We start from the raw sequence: 20275 nt of genomic DNA, 5'->3' as shown, positions 1-20275 counted from the left end.
CAGAGGTCTGTGGTCCTCCAAGGTCCCATGACTTGGTCTTTGCCTGGCTGATATATTTTTTTTTTTGTCTGCTCTTGACTTTTCTTCCCTGTCCCACGATCATGCTGTGAATTAACCATTTTAGTTCTTTCTGGCCCAAAATGCTTTCCACTTAAGACTCTGTACAAATGAGACGTTAGGAAAGGGTTATTGGCCTGAAGGGGTGATGGATGGAGGTTTTCAGCTTGCAGTGTTTTTTCCAACTTTCTTACACCCAGAAGAATGCTATAGGTCCAGGGAAGGTAAAAACCAAGGTCTACACTTTCCATTAGCTCAGAATAAGTGTGATTTTACATAGAAGAAAAATAGCTTTAATCCCTAAGAGCTAAAATAGATAGAAAAACCCCAAGGTTTCCTGGAAGATTTCACAATAGTGCTAAGTCATGAACGGTTTGGTGACCTAATGGATCTTGGTTATACAAAACACTCTCCCACACACCCTGTTTCTGAGGGCAATTTCATTTTCTTCAGGTTCAGTTAACCATGGTAAAGCATTGAAATATCACTATAATGTAATGAGTTGAGATATTTTGAAAAAGACTATTCACTTAACTTCTATTGCAATTTTTCTCAAATAGTTCTATTTGATTTGTTATTGTTAATCTCTTACTATGTGCATAATCTATACATGAAACTGCTCCACAGTTCTGTACATACAGGAAGAAGGGCAGCATATAAGGAGTCTGGTCTTACTCATACTTCCAGTCATTCATGTGGAGTCTTCCAATTTGTCCACCCATGATGAGGGGTGACCCTTCTGTTATCTCAATAACCTAAGACGGTGGCTCCCTTTCAAACACTCACTCAATGCATCCTTTCCTTTATTATTTTGGAAACTGAGACCCAGATATGTTCAGGAACATAGACTTTCATTTCACAGCCAGGAATGGGAATGAATGCTTTCACTTGAAATGTACACACGATGAGTTGAAGAAGGCAAAACAAGCATGTTTCTAGAAGTATCAACCACGGTGGAGCTGACCTCAGCTGCCAGGATGTTATTGGATTGCCTACAGATGAGAGTCACCTATGGTCAGTTTGCTGATTGAAACGGTTGAATGTCACTGGCATTATGTGCCTTTGGGACCCTCCAAACTGTTCATTCTAGTTAAGAAGTTAAGAAGAGAAGGAAAGACAGGCAAAGAGAGGTGGCTTGGCCACTCTCTTTAAACCTTGGGTCCATGTAAGGATCATTTGGGGACCTTGCAAACGTTCTGATGCCAAGTCACAACCCCAGGCTGGAGTAAGGAGGTAGGAATATCCAGGAGTGGGACTCAGGTTGCAGCAATTTTTAGAGTTCCCTGAAATTCAGTGTATATAGCCAAGGATGATATCCACTATATTAGACTGAAAACAAAGATAAATTAAAAACTCTCCAGAATTATCAATCTAAGCCCTAATGTCCCTTATATATTCAGGCTGTAGTCATCACCAATGATAATGCATTTGCCAAACAGAATATTGGAACTCTACCCTCCTCTTTTCTGGCTTTCCCGTTCCTCTTCCATTTTCCTTTCCACTGCTTCTCTCTTTTCCTGGGGCAAGGACCAAACCCAGGGCATTGTATGGGCTAGGGGAGCATTTTGCCACTGAGCTATACCCCACTCTTTACCTGACGCATACATAGATTATTTTTCTTAGCTGGAGAACAGTTGTTCTTTTAATGAATTTTCTGTGGTAGATGTGCTTGAGGGCTGCTGACTTCACAGTAGAATATGCTGAAATTAGCTAAAGAGGGGCTGTTTTTAACACTGTCCATATCTAAACACCTAGACACATTTTATTTTTCATGATTTTCTAGAATTAGCTATATATCAAAAGTAAAAAAAAGTCAAGTATTGGGGGAAGGATAGTATACTTACTAAAAGTAGCAAGGAAGATCCAATGACAAAAGGAAGTTTCCTTTAGTGGGGTTGGCAGAAAAGTTTGTAAGAAAAATCCCAGCATGGTTTTAGATGTATGGTTCAGTTTTGTAGAGCATACGTCCTATGGCTTAGGTGTGGGTTGGGTGTCCCTAAGTGGCTTACTGTGTAGAGAGGCTTGTATCTCTGGGGTGGTTCTACTGGGAAGTGCTAAGCCATCTTGAAGACCTGCAGCCTTGTGGAAGCTCCTTACGCCACTTGAGGCGTGTCCACAAGTGTGTTGGCCAACACACACTGTCTGCTCCTGTTGTGAGGTGCAATTGTTTGCTCTTGACATTGTGTTCTTCACTGTGAGGCTTTGAAGCCAAGAAGGTATCTCATGCCACAGAGTGTAAACTGTGTGAAAAAGGACCTTTAACTTTCACAAATGCATGTCAAACAAACCCTCCCTTTTCCACTACGCAGCCACTATCATGTATGTCATTATGTGACGCAAAGCTGACAGATCCAGTACAAAAAGCAAATGGTGAGATTTGCTTGAGATTCTTTAATTAAGATAATCTTTCTTCAGGAAGATATAAAGCAAAGCTGAGGGCAGTTTTAATTCCATCCCTTGACTTGCTGATAGATCATAGAAACTCTCTTAATAGAAATTATATTTCATAATGGCATATTATCAGAAATTAACAAAAGTAATTTCCCATTCTGGACTTCTTGGGCTACATTCTCCCAGATGATTTTCAAAAATTTAAGTCCCAAGAAGAGCAGTTCCCCAGTGCTTTTGCAAGTATCCACTAGGCAAATTAGAGATCATTTCTGATCTACAGGTTAAAGTATTGACAATACTTATTACTATTGGAGGAAAGCTTATATGCTTGGATCTTGCCAAGTTCAGCAGAAACAATGACAATGATGGGTTGAGCTGATAAGAACCAATCAATACCATTTCCCACACTTCACTTCTGCACCGCTTCACGGAACTACAGGTGATTAACTACAGAGGAATATGCCAGCAGTAAAAATTAGTGTTATCTGTGGCCCATGTTTATTGGCAATTTAATTCTTATAAGTCAAATTATTTTGACTTAATGTGATTCTAAATTATTTTAAAACCACACAATGCAGAAGCCAAGTATTCATTAAGATGTAAAGGTGCAATGTCCATGATGAATGGACCTTCACTTAGATTTATCCTTTGTTAGAAGTTAACTGTGTTACCTACAGTTATATGTGTGCATAACTGAAAATGGGGGCGTGTTTCTTCACTGTGGGTAATGGAGGTCTCAGCTGGGGAATATGGAGGTTTCAGTATTTCTGGTTTCGGATGAAAAGTGAGTCTGAAGAATGAACTTGTGGGCTGGCCGGGAATCTGTGAAATACCGAGTCACTATAAAAACCAAGATGCAACATCCATTCCAACCTCTGCCAGCCTGCTGTGTGGCAGCTTCTTCTGTGTTGGTCATGAGCATGGCTGTCTTGAGTCAAGTGTGGCAGGAAAGTAGGGTGGAGAGTGAGAACCATTAGTATATAAAGAAAAGCCATGGCAGAGAGAGAAAACCCCACCCATCACGGCAGCTGAATAGAGTACGAGCAAAACCAGCCATTTATACAAATGACCTATAAAGGTCTCAACCATTGGGAACACTGAGCCTTTGGCCTTTCCCCAGCTCTGGCCCACTTCTACCCTGGGGACTGCTTTCCCCCTTTAGTAGATAATTTATTCTTCTGCTACTACCAATATATCTCTGTCCAATTTCTTATTCTGGGCCAGAAGAACATGGAAATCCCAGTGGATGCCCATTGGATCCGGATCGCTGTCCATATCAGGAGAATCTGTGATCAGAACTTCAGGAAATCAGGCCAGTTAAGGTCTCCTTGGAGAGGAAGAGAGAAGACTTAGTTCCCAGCCTTCCTGAGGCCCCGCTCTTGCCCAGTCACACTGGACATGATTTGTCAGTGCCTTTCCTATCTAGGGTTAACAGATCTACTTTTAAAATTCTTCCTAAGAAAATTCAGGTGCTATACCCCCCGCCACACATACAGATACACACACACTGTCTGTCTCCTACCACATTCCCCAAATGGGAACCTCTCTATAAAGACAAATGACAATCCTGCATCTCTAGTGCCTCCCTGCTTTGAACATGTACTTCTTCTTCACCCCCACTGTGTTTACTGATCTGGAATGAAGTTCTATTCCTTGGCAGGCACACTGGGCAATGCTGATCCTTGACTTAAAAGGGCTGTGAGCCCATTGAGCTTCCCATCTTACAACTGTGGGAAGGACCTGCAGCGTAAAAAAGGAGACGCTAACTATGCTTAACGTGAAAGAATCCCAGCACAGTGTTCCACTGTTCTTGGGGTCTCATCCTAAATCTGTCTGGAAACCTGGAAGCACCCCGTTTCGGCATACGTGAGACATTCTATTCTTGCATCCTTACCCTCCTCCCTAACAAGCAGCTCATGTTGTGATGTACCTGCAAGTCCTAACTAACACAAGCTTTTGAATGACATGGTCCACTCTGGTTGGCCTCAAGAAGACTTCAAGTAGGTCAAGGCTTTTTAACCCCCATTTCAGTCTTCAAGCTCTTAATCAGGATAACCCCAATTTACATGAGTATGGTGGCTCATGCCATCAATCCCAGCATTCTGGAGGCTAGTTTGAGGCTAGCCTGGTCTACACAGTGTGAGTTCCAAGCCAGCCAGAGGGCTACATAGTGAGACCCTGTCTCAAAAAATAAAACGACTCAATCGAAACAACTCTAAATCTTTTGCACGCTCCATGAAGCCTTGTTTCATTCATTTTCATTTTGTAAACATGAAGATATTTGAGAGACATTCATAACAAAGGTGTAATTTGAGAAAAGGGATTAAAAGCTTATCAAGCACAAACATGGCTTTAAATAATGTATGATCCTTTGGACACGAGCCCAACCTGCTTATGGAAAAAAGTTCTGATTTCCTCTCTCAAGCAATACTAAATGAAATCAGAGCACTGCTGTTAAATACAACCACACACCAATAACTTTTCATTTCTAACAGTACCTTTCCTTATTAAAAACTTCTGTGAAAAACAAAACGAAGCATGCCTGTTAAGAAGAACTTCTGCAGCTCAGTCTTAACGGACTTGGCACCCAGTTCAAGGCCACCTACCTGAATGCAGGACACGCACACTTCTTGCTTCGGGCTGCAAACAGAGCCTTAAAGATGAAAGAAAACCACCTAGGTCTCTCTAGGCATAGGCCACAGAAGCAGTGAGGTATGAAAGGGGGTTCAGAGGGCAACTCCTTGTTAGACCTCCATTCATAAAGCATGGGCATTAGAATTCAAAGATAAGTAAGTGGTCAAAGAGGAGCAAAAGCAAACACAGTGTCAAGCAGTCTAACGATTAGCAGTGCTGTGACCTCTGCAAACATGGGAGGTGCTAGGCTGAAGACATGGCCACACCCATACACCCTGATCACAAAATACGACTCGCTCATATTTCCTAGGAGAATGGGGAGTTGTCTAAGAATAATCGGGTAAAGGCAACAGTGTGAAAAAAGGAAGTGGTCTTTTGACCACTGTACTTTATTTTTAATACAAACAAGCTATAAAAAGGTTTCAGACACCCTTTAAACAAGGATACACTTTTTGTAAGTGTATCAAGCCATCATTTATTACAGATTAACACTGGAAAAATTTGAACAAGTGATTTTTAACTTGCTTATGTAACATAATGAGACTCAGAGGACGGGGATGAACAACTACGAGCAAATTCAAAACCTAAGATCTGGGGTCTGTATGAATTCTTTTGCAAGTTTCAAAGTCTCACACATAGCTACAAAGAGAATGCAGGCATTCTCAACATTGGACCTTATTTACAAAGAACTTCTTCTCTCCAATCCTTTGACTCCTTAGGCCCAACCACACGACATACAGGTCACATGCCCACTGTGGTTGTTACGCTGCGGTCATGTTCCATCCATTGAGGCTACTTTCTGCCCTGGGGGCAGTAGCTATACCAACTCATAGTATTTCCCAGTCTGGGGGTCAAAGTAGCAGTTGAGACATGGGTCATACAACAGAGTCAGCACTTCCTCGTCTTCCTTTGCACTCAGGTCCTCTTCACCTGTGGGCCAGGGGAATTGGAAACAAATTAGTTCTTGGCCTGCAACAGAATTCCTAAAGTGCTACTCCGGAAGGGAGTCAAGGCAGGGGTCACCACCTTTCAAGAAACTTTCTCTATGCAGGCAAGGGCTAGGCTGGGAAGGAAGATGAGGGTAAAAACTTGAATTCGCATAAGCAGTGTACATTTGAGAAGAAATGCCAGGGGCTCAAAGGGCCATCAGCTCCACAGTGAAGTATAAAAAGCAAAGCAAACAGGGGGCTGGAGAGATGACTCAGTGGTTAAGAACACTGGCTGCTTTTTCAGAGGCTCCAGGTTTGATTACCAGTGCCTGCATGACAACTTGAGCTTTCAATAGTAACACCAGTCCCAGGGCTTCCAACACCCATTCATGGCCTCCTCGGGCACTGTACACACGGCACACAGTTATACACACAGATAAAACACTCTTACACATAAAATAAAACGAAAATAAAACCACAAAGCAAAATCAAAATGGTATAGAGAAGAGTCTGAAAAAAAAAAAGAATAAAATGGCAGAATCAAATGACCAAAGGGCCCCATGAATTAGGATCAGGAAATACTAGGTGATATCCAAATCTCAATTACCAACCACAGTTTTAAATTCCTACATGTGCCAGAGCTGTGTCTAATGCAGAGCTGTGTGAGTCTGGGTCAAAGCAGAGAGTCTTTATTCATTCTGTGCCAAAAGGGCCACCGGACAACTATGCATTTAAATGACACCATTTGCAAAGCTAATAACCATACAGAGAAAACAAGTCGGGGGGCTGTAGCTTCCTTTATGGTAGGAAGGCACAAGCTTGACGGGGATATAGATGATGGCTTGAGTGGAGGGAACATGCATTTCCCAAATCATTAGTAGTTTCCATGAAGTAGTATGCAACTAAAAGTGTTCTACAAGAACACTTTCTGAGCTCCTTTGTGTGCCCAGTAGTGTAAAGGACTTTGTGAAGGAAACAGGACTCTCTTCCAAATACCAAAGTCTGTGTCTTTATTTCTGAGTACAAAGGATGAGGTCAGGATCAGAGAAGAGGAGTTGATTAAGACATTTTTCTCTTTATTTGCTTAGCCCACTAAGAATCAAAGACAAGTGGGCCATGGATTCATCAAGATTGACTTCCTAAAGGCTTTGGCAGTGAGCATGAGAAAAAGATCTGTAAATGACAAAGGTTCAGTAAAAACCGTGCATGATTCATGGGTGTGTACAAGTGTGAGTGCGTGTGCACTAAAGATGAATGCCTGATGTCATGCTCAACTGTTTTCTGTCTTATTTTTTGAGACCATATCCTTCACAGAACGTCACTGATTTGGCTAGACTGACTGACCAATGAGCTTCATGGATCTACTCATCTCCACCCTCCCGGTGCTGGGATCAGAGGTGAGAACTCCCATTCTTGTCTTTTATGTGAGTGTTGGGATCTGAACTCAGATCTTTGTGCTTGTGTGGCAGGCACTTTACTGACTGAGCTATTTTCCCAGTCCCTAAAATTGTTTGTTGAAGGCATAAATAAAAGCTCTATAAACAATCACGGCAGGATAGTTAAAGGTCTTTGAGTCTAGAATTTGTGATCCTAGAGAAGCTAAATAAGAAGGTGAACCTGAAGAAAATCATATAGTTATCCCCCTGGATAGTGGAACTAGGCAAGATTGCCAGGCAAACTCGGGTGCATGGGGGGTGGGGGGGTGGTAGTAAGGAAAGATGTTCAGGGAGAGGGGAGAGGGGGAGGATTGGGATGGCTTGGGGGAATGGGAGGGAGGGAGGGAGGAAGGATGGTTGTGGGAGCAGGGAGGTTTATATCTCAGCTAAGGGAGCCATTTTAGGGTTTGTAGGAGACTTGATTCTGGAGGGGTTCCCAGTAAATATTAAATAAAAAACAAAAAAATAAAAATAATAATAATAATAAAAAAAAGAAAACGCTTTACTGAGTCAGGTAAGCCAGACCCAAAAAGAGGAATATGGTATGTATTCACTTATAAATGGATTCTAGCCATAATTAAAGGTCTTTGAGCCTATTATTCGTGATCCTAGAGAAGCTGGATAGGAGGGTGAACCTGAAGAAAATTCAGGTAGTTTTCCTCCTGGAGATTGGAAATAGACAAGAGTCCCAGGTAACCTCGGGTGCTTGGGGGGATGGGAGGGTTGCTGGAAGGGGAGAGGGTTAGAGAGAAGGGAGCAGGGGAGGAATGGGGAATGCTCGGGGGACTGGGAGCGGGGGAGGGAGGAAGGATAGATATGGGATCAGGGAAGAATATTTCTCAACTAAGGGAGTCAGTTTAGGGTTTACTAGAGACTTGATTATAAATGGGATCCCAGGTCCAAGGAGAGATCCCCAGATTGTTCTCTGGATAGAGGAGAGGGTGCCTGAACTGGCCTTGGCCCATAACCATGCTGATGAATATTTTGCTTATCACCATAGATCCTTCAGCTGGCGATGGATGGAGATGGAGACGGAGACCCACATTGGAACACTGGACTTAACTCCCTAGGCCCAAAGGAGAAGCAGAAGGAAAGAGAACATGAGCAAGGAAGGCAAGATCAGAGGGAACCTGATGGCGATACAGACGGAGACCCACACTGGAGCGCCGGACGGAGTCCCCCAAGGTCCAAACGAGGAGCAGAAGGAGGAAGAACATGAGGAAGGAGATCGGGACCGCGAGGGGTGCGATCACCCACTGATACAAGGGGACTGATCTAATGAGAATTCACCAAGGCCAGTTGTCTGGGACTGAGCGAGCAAGTAATCCAGCCAGATTCTCTGATTGAGGTCGGATTCTCTGAATGTGGCTGGCCCGGAGTCTTTCTGAAAAGCCATTGACAATGACACTGGGACTTGTTTCCTCTGCATGTACTGGATTTTTGGGATCCAGTCTGTTTGGATGCTCACCTTCCTGGACCTGGAGGGAGGGGGGAGGAGCTTGGACTGCCTGCAGGGCGGGAGACCCTGACTGCTATTGGGGATGGAGAGGGAGGAGGGGAGGGAGTGGGAGGAGTGGGAGGGTGTTGGGAGGAGGGGCGGAAATGGAGACTTTTGTATTTTAATAAACTTTGAGGAAAAAAAAACAAACAATCACGGCAGGGTAGAATAGGCAGGTGTCCATTAGGGTTTCCATTTTGCAGATGAGGAAGCCATGGCCTACAAAAGGAAACAGCTGGCCTGAGGTTGCCTGGCAGTGATTCAGAGGCGGAGCTTGGGACAGAGTCAAGTGATGAGGCAGAAGCTCAGTGTCCCTACTATATACCTTTGCAAATTAACTGATTGGCTATTTGTCTGAGTTTGTTCCTGTGCCCTGGTTTCCTAACTCTTAAGCGCCATCTCAGTGTATGAACAAACAGGACTTGATCCCCGTAACTGAGAAACTGTCTAATCATCTCTGAATTGCCTTCCCCTTAAGTCAACCATGGTTTCCTTTCTGGTCTGGTTTCCCAGGACACATGTCAAAGCTTCTTCATTCTCTTGCCCTCACTCGATCCCCCTGGGCTGCAGATTGATGGTGGCCAGTGCTTGAGTTCTCTCTGCTCACATAAACTCTTTAAAATCTTAACATGCCCAAATTTAGCTTTTAACACTATGCTTGATGTTTCTGTGAAGGGTGTTGAATCACACATTTAATTGGGAATTTAAACATGAGATGGACTAGAAAAATGTAAAGGTGTCCTACATTATAAAATATTAAATTTATAAGCAGAAGAAATTTGACTCCTCATATTTCAGAACCCACTGGTGAATATGACAGAGTCTATTGGGAGCCAGGGATAATGAGTTTCATAGACCCAAAGGGAAAGAGCAAGCGTGGTAAAGGGGCATTAGCCATTCCTATTTAAAGAAGAGGGTGGTATAGGCATGAATCGTTCAGAGGACTTCAAGGAGGCAAGAGGCTTTTGGCTTCTATTTTGGCTCAGAACAAGGAGGTATTTTCTTAGCATTAGAACTGACCAGTAGATGGAAATGTGTTTTGGGAGAGCAAAGGCCAAAGAAAAACCTGTATAGGATTCTGTAGGTGAATCTACACAGCACAAAGGACCACATCCGTGACTCCTCTGATGATCTTTGGTAACCTTGGACTACCAGGGTTTACATTCTTGCCACAGAACTTTGTTATCAATCACATTGGATTAATAGTGGTAGCCAACCTGGGTACTTGGCACAATTTTTAATGAACAGGACATCTCCGAAGGAGTGTTTCCTTCTCTTTATTTCTTTTGTTGCATTAAAGATGGCTTCTGAGGCTCTGCTTCTGTCCCATTTCCTTCTTGTGGAGAGGCTGAAAATTGTGTTCCAATGGATGGGAACTTAACCATACAAACAAGGCAGCTGCAGAAGGTTAATAAGGAGTTAACAGGGTGTTGCTTCTCCAGAAGGGCTAAAAATACCCATGACTTCCAAATTCCAGCATCCCTGGTGATGGGGATGGCTGCCTAAATGGTGACTTGCTGAGTCCATTTGCCTTTTGGGACCTTGATTTCACTGGTCATGGTCTTTATCACAGCAACAGAACCATAACTAAGGCACTCATCATTATGGAGAACACAGGCTATCTGAGGTGGACATGCAAGGAGTAGATCCCTTATAGCTTAATTGGTCCCCCAAATTGTATCTGCTTGATCTTTGTCACCGATAGGGAAAATCAGTACAGTGGGTTTGGATGAAATCAGAAGTTCCCAACGAGTTTATATAGGACACAAAGACAAATTCAACACAAAGACAAATTCATCTTTGATTAAGTCCTTAGACCAAAAATCGTTTGCTTCAAAGAGGAAAACTAATTTTTCTATTAAATACAATATGAAAGTCATAAGCCACAAGGTTAATGATGAATCATAAGTGCTTGCAGATTTGCCATTTAATTTTTGGTTTTTACTAATGCATTGATTAGACTAACCTTGAACTCAAAAGAACAGTGGCCTGTGTAGTTGTTCAGTGTATTCTGTGCCTACACTAAAAAACAATGACAATGTAAGCTAGTGCTGTCACAATGGGAAACTCAATACATCTGACAACCAGCTGGGGGTCTGTCTTTCTTTTGTTCTCTTTTTGTGTGAGTAAATATACATATTTAGGAAGCTTCTATAACACTATTTCCATATCACATTTCCCTTTTTATTTTAAATATTTTATTCATTTTACATACTAACCACAGTGCCCCCTCCCTCCCCTCCTCCCCTTCCTCCCCACTACCTCCCCACTACCCCTCCATCCACTTCTCAGGGAGAGTAAGGCCTCCCATGGGGGAGTCAACAAAGTCCAGCATATCAAGTTGAGGCAGGACCAAGCCCCTCTCCCTGCATCAAGGCTGAACAAGGCATCCCACTATAGGGAATGGGCTCCCAAAAGCCAGTTTATGTACCAGCGGTAAATTCTGGTCCCACTGCCAGGGGTCCCACAAACAGACCAAGCCACACAATTGTCACCCACATTCAGAGGGTGTATTTTGGTCCCATACAGGCTCACAGCCTGTGGTGGGCTTTGGGTCTTTATCGCCTGGGTCACTGCAAAGGGATCAAGGAAGCAGAGCTCTCCCTATACAGTGTGGAGAAGCCAAAGCACTTACTGCTGTACAAACGTATTCATCTTGACACGTACACCCACGGAGTGGGAGCTTCATGCATTAGAATCATGGGCCTCACACAGTCTTGTGAGTTTTAGTACCAAAGCTTAAAGGGATGAATTTTAAAACTACCAACAATGGTATTTGTACAAAAATTAGGTAAGCTTATGTATAATTTTACATTGAAATAAGTACTTTAAACTTACATAAAAGGTTTTATTTTCATTGTAATTTAATTTCTGAGGCCTCCAACTTAATCATTTTGCCATAGGAATCTCTGTGTAATGAAATTATAATATCATTAAGCAATTGCCATATGATGTCAAGTGTTGGGGAATGTTTTGAAAGGTAATTATCCTGCATGGGTATGGGGTAATTTTCAATTATATTCTCAGATACTGCAGAGTTTTAAAATTTTTTCCCTTAAAATGCTAAATTGCTCTATTTAAAGACTGGATATAGAAACTCCAAAAGGACAAATTAACAAATAAACCCATTTTCTGCTACCAGGTTCAGAGCATCTGGACAGGCATTCAAATTACATTTTTACTCTTCTCCCTATAACAAAGCCATTTCTACTGAAATAAAATTACCTTTCCGATACTCATCTATTTACAAACTTTCAGCCTCATCTACTTTGAAATTGGTTAGCAGCAATAACAGAAGAAAACCCGGCAGAGTCAGACTGAAGTAGCAATATTTGCTGCCCTCCCTCAGTCAGATCAGCTCGGGTAAATGACCCGTGAGTTCACCTTTGAGAGCCAATTAATAAGACTGTTTAATTATCTATATTTAATGCATTTTAACTGTGGATAATAGAAAACCTGTATGTGAAAGTTAAGGCTTACTGCTTGACAATAAATGAAGGGCACCACTTTATCAGACTTACAATCTCGGAATCAAGACACTCTACTTGATTTTCAATTTTCTGATGTTGCCTCTGGAATTAAAAAAGTATGCATTTCCCTCTTACAGATAGCAAGGAAGGACTGACTGTACTTTTATGTGCATACTAATATACTATTGTTTAAGTGATTCACCAGTGAGGTGGTCACTGTGAGGAGCAGTATGCCTGAGAATCAATAAAGATGACATCTGAGATAAGGCTCTGCTGACCACCAGCTGCCTGGACAGCCTTTCTCCCAGCATACTTCGGGGCGGAGGGGGTGGGGGATGCTCAACCACATTAGCGTCTATCTGGGAGATCCCACCGTGAACTGCTCACTTTCCGTCTCCAGGAGACTGATGCCGTCAAAGTGGAGGAGACTGAAGGCCAAGGGTGGAGTGGAAATGACGAGAAGGCCCATCTACTAGAAAGCTGTATTGTTTTGGGAAGGCAGACCTCACGCCATGATTACAGGTCAGGTGCCACTGGGAACCAAATAGCCTTCGTGGAGACAAGTGAGACTGCTTTATTTGGAAGATGTCATTTAAAGGGCGTACTAAGGAACCTGGATGCTCAGTTAGGGCTTATTGCAACTTTATTCCTTCCAGGTTTTCTCTATTATAATTCCAGAGGTGGTTTGTCACCTGTGAGGGAGGCGCCTAGCCAGACCACTGTAGCCTGCAGAGGAATGGCTTCACATGAGCATGACTGGTCAGGTGCTTGCCCCGAGCCAACTGTGCATTCTCCTGCCTGCAAGGGAAGCTAGACTTCCATGCTGGGCCTTAATCCTCTCTGGAGTACATGTGGTACCCTATAATAGGGATGGTTCTAGAAGAATAGAGAGTTTTGGATTCAGCAATGTGTTTTTGTTTCTATTAGAGAACTGAGTCATATTCCTGGAAGGAGGGCGCCCCTTTACAGTAGTGAGCTGCTGCTAGACCAGAACCTCTGAGATCTATAGAGGAGACAGCCCTGACCCCTGAAAGAGATTTAAGAGAAACTGTCTCTCTACCTCATGCTTAAGTTGGGAACAAACAGTAATCGTTTGCCTCACAAAAAAGATGAGGACAGTCTTTTAGAATGTCATAAAAAAATTATGAATTGTGTTGTAAGTTGGGAGTTGAGCTGGGGGATCTAACTCAAGTACTAAGAGGGCTACTGAGAATTGGAGGGAGTGCTCAGCTGGTAAAATACTTGTCTGGTAAGTGGGAAGTCCAAATTCATCCCTAGAACCTGACATTTCAGTGTGTGGGAGGGGAAGACAGGCAGACCCTGGAGCCTGCTGGCTAGGTTAGGCTATGTGGCAAGATGAAAAATATGTCTCAATAAACAAGATAGATGGCTCCTGAGGTATTATACCCAAGGATGACCTCTGACCCTACTCACCATAATCATGAAGAGAATACTGTATCCAGAATGCCTCACAGGAAGGAGTTTATGAGATTAAAAGCTGTCAGAGTGGATCTGTCATGCGTGCTCTTTCCCTAACCTCAGCAGGTATTCTGTGGTGGGACTACAGTGTGGGTTAAGCTACAGATGGTCAAACCTGTGACACTGTGCTCCTTCACACTTGGTGTGGGAGACAGGCTGCTCCTAACCTCTCTGTCACATAGGACACAGTGTCCTCCTGGACAGTATTGGGGTAGCACACAGAAACTTTCCACGTCATTCAGGGAAACCAGCAGCACCTTACTAAGCTTCTAATACAGCCCAGTGATTTCTTTGTTTCCTGGCTTTCTCAAAGGGTGCTGCCGTGACAAGCCAACTACACTGCAGTGGAAGGGAACACACCTAAGAATCTGGGCAGCACAAACTGGCCTGGGTGGGAATAAAAAGACACAAAGTTGGGTGGGAAGGGAAGTGGGGTGGTGGATCTGGGAGGATAGATATGATCAAAACTCATAAAATTCTAAAAGAACCTATAAAAAACAAAGACTATTACTGCCTCCTCCCCCAACGGAATACGTTTGTGATTCTGGAACTGAAAATAAAGTCAATTAACCTTTAAGACAGAAGACGGGTTTTGTTATACAACGCCTGCTCACTGCTGTGATTATACGGTGTGCCACCAACCACCACATCTGTAATCTGCTTTGCATTGTAAATAAATCCTAAGAAAACCCACAGGCTAGCTGACACTTCCCTGTGTCATCTACTTAGCGGAACTTGCTGGACTGTTTACTATGTCCTGGACATTGCTGTAGGCACCAGGTACCACAGATGCTTGGCGAGGCAGAACTCTGAGACCCAGACTGTTAAGTGTGAAGCCATTGTGTAGCTGTAAACAGAACTATGATAGGGCACTTCTGATGATGGGGAGCAGGCAGCCAGCTCCCCGCCCTGACTGGCTGGCCATGAGGAGTCCTGAGAATTCTGTGAATTCTTTACCAGTAATTTGGATGTTGCATACAGAAAGCATTTGCTGCCTATTTGTATCTTGTGGGAGGCTGGTGACCGTGTTTAAAGAAGTGGTCTCCGAGACACTGCCGGAAAGAACAAGCAGGAGTGTTATTTTCAAGACTCTGACTATGCCCCGAGCCCAGTGGAAGGCCTTTCTTCCTTCTGGTTTTTGTGAACAGTGGAGAGGTCTACAGGCTGAAGAAGGAACTGATTATTATTCCATGTCGGGGCTGGTAGGCATGAATAATTTAAGGGTCATACCTGTAAAGGAACAAATGTCAAAAACAAATTGACAGCCATTCTTCCCACAAAGTACGGCTCATTTTCCAAAGGTCAGCTCAGTAGTTTTTTTGAGTAAGTTCTGAAATCTTCACTTCCCATTTTACATTTCACACAGGCTCTGAGAGAACACTGTTTTAGGAAGTGTTAAGGGCACTTGTGCTGTGCTAATTGATAATCCACTCGCGTTCTATAGCCTAGGAGGAACTCTGAAGAGCCAGACAGTTCTCCTTCAGTCGGTGGCACGATCAGAACAGAAATCTGTGAACACAGCACTGGCTCTGTCAGGTGCATGGGTCACTTAAGACGGTGTTTATATACTGGAGATGTTCAGGCTGGCAGAACTGCCTCCTCCTGAAGAAGGCAGGGAAAGGATCCTGGGGTTCCAGGGCCAGATGCAACTCATGTATTTCCTTTTATATGGCTTGGGTAAGTTTCCTAAGATTACACATTAGTCAGCTGTCTACCTCCGGCTGCTCCATGTACATTGGCTTCTCCTTCGAGGCAGGAGATGAGGTGGTTCGGTGCATTGCTGCACAGCCCAGAAAACAACGTGGAAGATGGGGGTGATAAAGTACCATAACTTTAGAGGCTATACACAAAGGCCCAGAACACAAAAAGATCACACATTAGCTGTCACTTTTGTCCCAGAAGTGTCAAGATGAATGATCCCTTTTCTCCGTGGTTCCAACTTTAAATAAACAAACAACCAAAAAACAAAACACACACTTGTAAACTATAAGTGGTTCATCAAAGAGATGCTGAGGTGGAGGAAGCCCACGGGCTGTGACTGGAAATTTGATTTTCGGCAAGCCAATTACCTGTTAAGGCAAACAATGGGCTGACCGAACCAGTTTGCTGATTGGTCAGAGTCCCAGGGCAGGACTCCAAGACACTCTTTTCTACACCGGTGTTCAGTACGACACAGGGAGTTTTTACCACTTACACACAAAGTGTCAAGGCCACTGCTTCATGTTTGAATTTCAGAAGTCTTCCAGATGTATAAAATGTGGGATGAGGAAGCAAACCCAGGTTTACGTTTCTGTGAACTGCTCTACAGAAAATATGGAGACCCCAGTACATGCCAGGAACCACACAGGGACCTTGGTCCTCAGGTCAGCAAACTGGCGGTCTCTGCTCATACATATTGAGGCTACTTGGAAAAAAAAAGAAGAAATGATTAAACAAATCAAGATTTGATGAAGGGAGGGAGCGAGGGAAGGAGGGAGAGAGAGAGAGAAAAAGAGAGAGAGAAAACGAGCAGACTGGATGGAACACTGGCATCACCGTAAGATTCTGGGCAGGCCATAAAGTAGCGGGTTACATGCAGAGACCTGGCTGTAGCAATCTGGTCCTTGGGCCCAGCCTTGCCCTGGATCTCATCAACTGTGGCTTGCCATTTTGAGTAAGAAGGGGTAGGAGAGTGGGCAGGTCCAAGGCTGACACAGTAGCCAGAAGCCTTATTCTCTCTGCATGTCCTTAAAAATATAGCCCTGATTTAGCCCTGGAGATGGTTCATATTTTTCCCCCCGATAGGCCAGGAATTCTACGAGATAGAAAGTCTTTTCCTTGATTTCTGCTCGGTGATGGCGGTATCAGGGCTAGGTGCAATGACTGCACTTGAATGGCCACGGAAACCCAGGATGAACTCCACATGACTGCCGCCAGGCCTCCCTCTTCTAGTGAGATGAACCGGGAGCCTGAACATTATTTTTCTTCGGCAAATGTTTTATAGGATTGGATGGAAACCCTGTCTCAGTGCACCAGTGAAGTACAGTTTGTGCTAGGCTGCCTAAAATCCACTGTTACCACGGAGAGATTAGACACGTAGGAAACAGTAGTTTTGATGGTATTAATTAGCTACAAACCACTCAAGCATAGCACAGAAGGCGATGTGAACAAATAGGAAACATTATCTCCCAAGAAGAAGGGCAATGGGTGATGAACTCCGAGAGTGACAGGCAGGAGTACTCGCCCTTGATCTGGTTAACCTGAGCCAGCATGTTGCTACAGCTCCCCGAGTCTGTGAAATTTGTCCTTAGTTCTGCTTACCTTCAGCATCACGGAGCTCCCACTGCCAGACTGAGCTGTGTTGCAGTGACCTGAAGACACCCTTCTGGCCACTCATCACTAATACATACACCTCGTTCGTGCCTTTGCTCAAGGACCATGCTCCTGGTTCCCGTGGTTTATTTTGGACACTTAACATAACGTATTATTTGTGCCCTCACAGCAAGGTCTCCTCCTGACAGCCAAGATTCTATTTTTCTGTCATAAGTAATTATGAATGTACACCTCTAAAAAGTTTCCCAATTTGAGGGGCACAATCTATTTCAGACAGTAAATCACAGAGACATCTCCATCCCTTGGGCAGCCAGAAAGTACAAGTCAGATGTATGAGCTCTCACACTGAATTCTCCACACCTGAAGAAAAACGGACGCTCCACTTCCTCCCTGGGGCAGCTGGGCAGCAGGGGACAGGCGACTCCGCACTTTTGTTGGAGCGATTTATATTAGTTTCAGTTAAAAAAAATGTTAGGTGTACTGTTCTTCCATCTTCAAAATTCAACTCTGAAAATTGCCCCAGAGAGTCCAATTGGAGGTTATTTATCACTCCAATTATGCACTCGAGTGAACTAGAGTTCTCTCCCACCCCTGCCATTTTATCCACTGTTTTCATGGGAGATTCTTTCTGTTTGTTTCTGTTTGGAGACAGAGTCTCATGTTGTACCAGCTGAGGACGACTTCCAACTCCTGATTGTCCATCTGTGCTTCACGAGAGCTATGATTGCAGGTGTGTGTCCTCATGCTAAGCAGGACTTTAAGCTTTACAGATGACTTCCTTCTCCAGCCCAGAGATTCTCTTTCCTGGTTCCTCTTTCAACCATTCCTGACATCCAGGCCCCCTGCTCCTAACTAAAACCCACTGGTTCATCTTCACGACTTTCCCATCACAGAGAACGCTGAGGGAATTTTCATTCCAGGTTTCTATTGAAGACTGCACTGTTTGTAGCTATGCCATGACCTCACTTTAGTGAAAGGCTGCTTTTCTGCATGAAGGAAAATGTGTACAGACAAAGTCATTCCACAATGGGGTCATGCAGTGCTATAGGAAAACGCAGTGATTTTGTTGTGTGAGTGTCATAGAGTGTGCTAAGTTACGGGAGCTAAGATGGCACAGCTCCATCACTTCATGTGTCTCCTGATGGGATCAGGAAACAGAACACAGAAGATAGACGAAGCTGCTGATGTTTACAGCAAACATACTTTAGTAGGTAGGAGCACATTCCACAACAACGATTAAAGCACAGGACAGAAAGTACATATCACTAACAGTTCACTGTCGTGCACTGTGTATTGTGTGTATATGGGCCATAATTTTTCTTTTGAGAAAAATATTTCCTTTTTCTTTTAAATTTTCTATTTACTATGCATATCAAGCACAGTTCCCCCTTCCTTTCCTCCTCCCAATTCCCCCACCTCCCACCTCTCCCCCTATCCACTCCTCAGAAAGGGCAAGGCCTTCCATGGACACATCAAGCTGAGGCAGGGCCAAGCCCCTCCCCACTGCACTGAGGCTGAGAATGACATCCCACTATAGGGAATAGGCTCCAAAAACTACCCAAAACTGAGAAGCTTCTGTAAAGCAAAGGGCACAGTGAATAAGACAAAACAACAGCCTACAGAATGGGAAAAGATCTTCACCAACCCCACATCTGACAGAGGGCTGATCTCCTAAATATATAAAGAACTCAAGAAACTAGATATCAAAATACCAAATAATCCAATTAAAAAAATGGAGTACAGACCTAAACAGAGAATTCTCAACAGAAGAATCTCAAATGGCCCAAAGACATTTAAGGAATTGCTCAACATTCTTAGCCACCAGGGAAATGCAAATCAAAACAACTCTGAGACAACATCTTACACCTGTCAGAATGATTAAGATCAAAAACACTGATGACAGCTTGTGTTGGAGAGGATGTGGAGCAAGGGGAATACTCCTCCATTACTGGTAGGAGTGCAAACTTGTACAGTCACGTTGGAAATCAATATGGCGGTTGCTCAAAAAACTGAGAATGTGCTATACTTTTACCTACTTGGTCCAGCAGGTTATTTATATTAGCAATCCACAAAGACATGGTCAATGTGTCTTGCTGTGATATGTGATGATGATGGATGTCAGGGAACCAGGAAGGAAGAATTTCCTAGTTCCATTATAACCTTTGCAGACTGATGTCATATGTGTGAGGTCCTGACCAAAGCACCACCACACAGCACATGGCTGTACCCCAGTGTTCCGAGAGGCCTGGACTATATTACCATCAGATCAGTTGCAGGTATTTGGCAGTCACTGTTCTAAGTGCTTCAAATATTGCACCCCACTGAATCTTTACAAGAAAGTAGCATGTGGGGCTTTGTGCACACTGTGGAGCAGGCAACTAAAATTTACAGTGGTCATATAGCGGGGAAGTGATATAGCTGGAAATCAGATGGGGCTGATGCAGGCATCAAAGACACACCTACAATGGTGTCCTGCCCTGGGGTGAACTTTCAGAAGGACGGGGCTATTCCTCTCTGCAACCTACTTACTGAAGAACTTCCTAAAAGATGAGGCGCAGGTGATCTAGGTTTGGATGCGCAAGTCTGTGAGGTCAGTGTGAGGCAGTGACATCTCCGAGTAACCTGTGTTCTTAATTTGTAGCACATCACCTTTATGTTTTTCTGCATAGCATTTTTTTGTATCCTTACCTTGCACGCTCACACTTGTAGAGGACTCCAGGGGCTGCTCCACTGGCTGCTGACTGGGAGGGACAATTGGTGGGCTCAGCATGTCCAACCAATCTCTATGGAGAAAAGAGGGCAGGTGAGCAACACAGCCACAGCCCCACACATGGACTTGAACTTTCCCCTTGGCTTTCATTTCTCTGGGGTTTATAAGAGACACTTTATCTTCCTTCATGTTCCAGGAAGAAAAATGTTGAGAAATTAATATTCAGTTTTGTGATGAGGTTAATAAGGAGTTGATCACTTAACCAATGAGCTGCTTGATTACTTCTACAAGCTAAACTGATAATCATTTCTATTCATATCAATTGGGTATCCAATACCAAATAGTTAGCACTAAAATCA

General features: G+C 43.6%; 1 protein-coding gene and 1 long non-coding RNA gene across 6 annotated transcripts in view; both read right to left on the bottom strand.

Moving 5' to 3' along the window:
- Nucleotides 1-2428: 2428 nt before the first annotated feature.
- LOC148122085 (uncharacterized) lies at nt 2429-5388 on the bottom strand. Its single transcript, XR_015737884.1, has 2 exons — nt 5055-5388; nt 2429-3775 (listed from the first exon to the last, which is right to left on the bottom strand). It is a non-coding gene; the product is annotated as an uncharacterized LOC148122085 (long non-coding RNA).
- A 47-nt stretch (nt 5389-5435) lies between these two features.
- Nucleotides 5436-20275, bottom strand: part of Cfap20dc (CFAP20 domain containing) — a 241972-nt gene continuing 227132 nt past the window's right edge. For all 5 annotated transcript variants that reach the window (XM_048421402.3, XM_085687943.2, XM_085687947.2 and 2 more), the window contains 2 exons: nt 19895-19989; nt 5436-6012 (listed from right to left, as the gene is read on the bottom strand). In XM_048421402.3, the coding sequence (XP_048277359.3) occupies nt 5900-6012; nt 19895-19989 (208 nt within the window). In that variant the 3' untranslated portion in view covers nt 5436-5899. The remainder of the gene's footprint in view (nt 6013-19894; nt 19990-20275) is intronic.

The sequence above is a fragment of the Myodes glareolus genome, chromosome 5 (genome assembly GCF_982192425.1).
Source record: "Myodes glareolus chromosome 5, mMyoGla1.1, whole genome shotgun sequence".
NCBI classification, from domain to species: Eukaryota; Metazoa; Chordata; class Mammalia; order Rodentia; family Cricetidae; genus Myodes; species Myodes glareolus.
The sequence above is the reverse complement of the archived record's forward strand: the minus strand, read 5'-3'. Positions and strand labels throughout refer to the sequence as shown.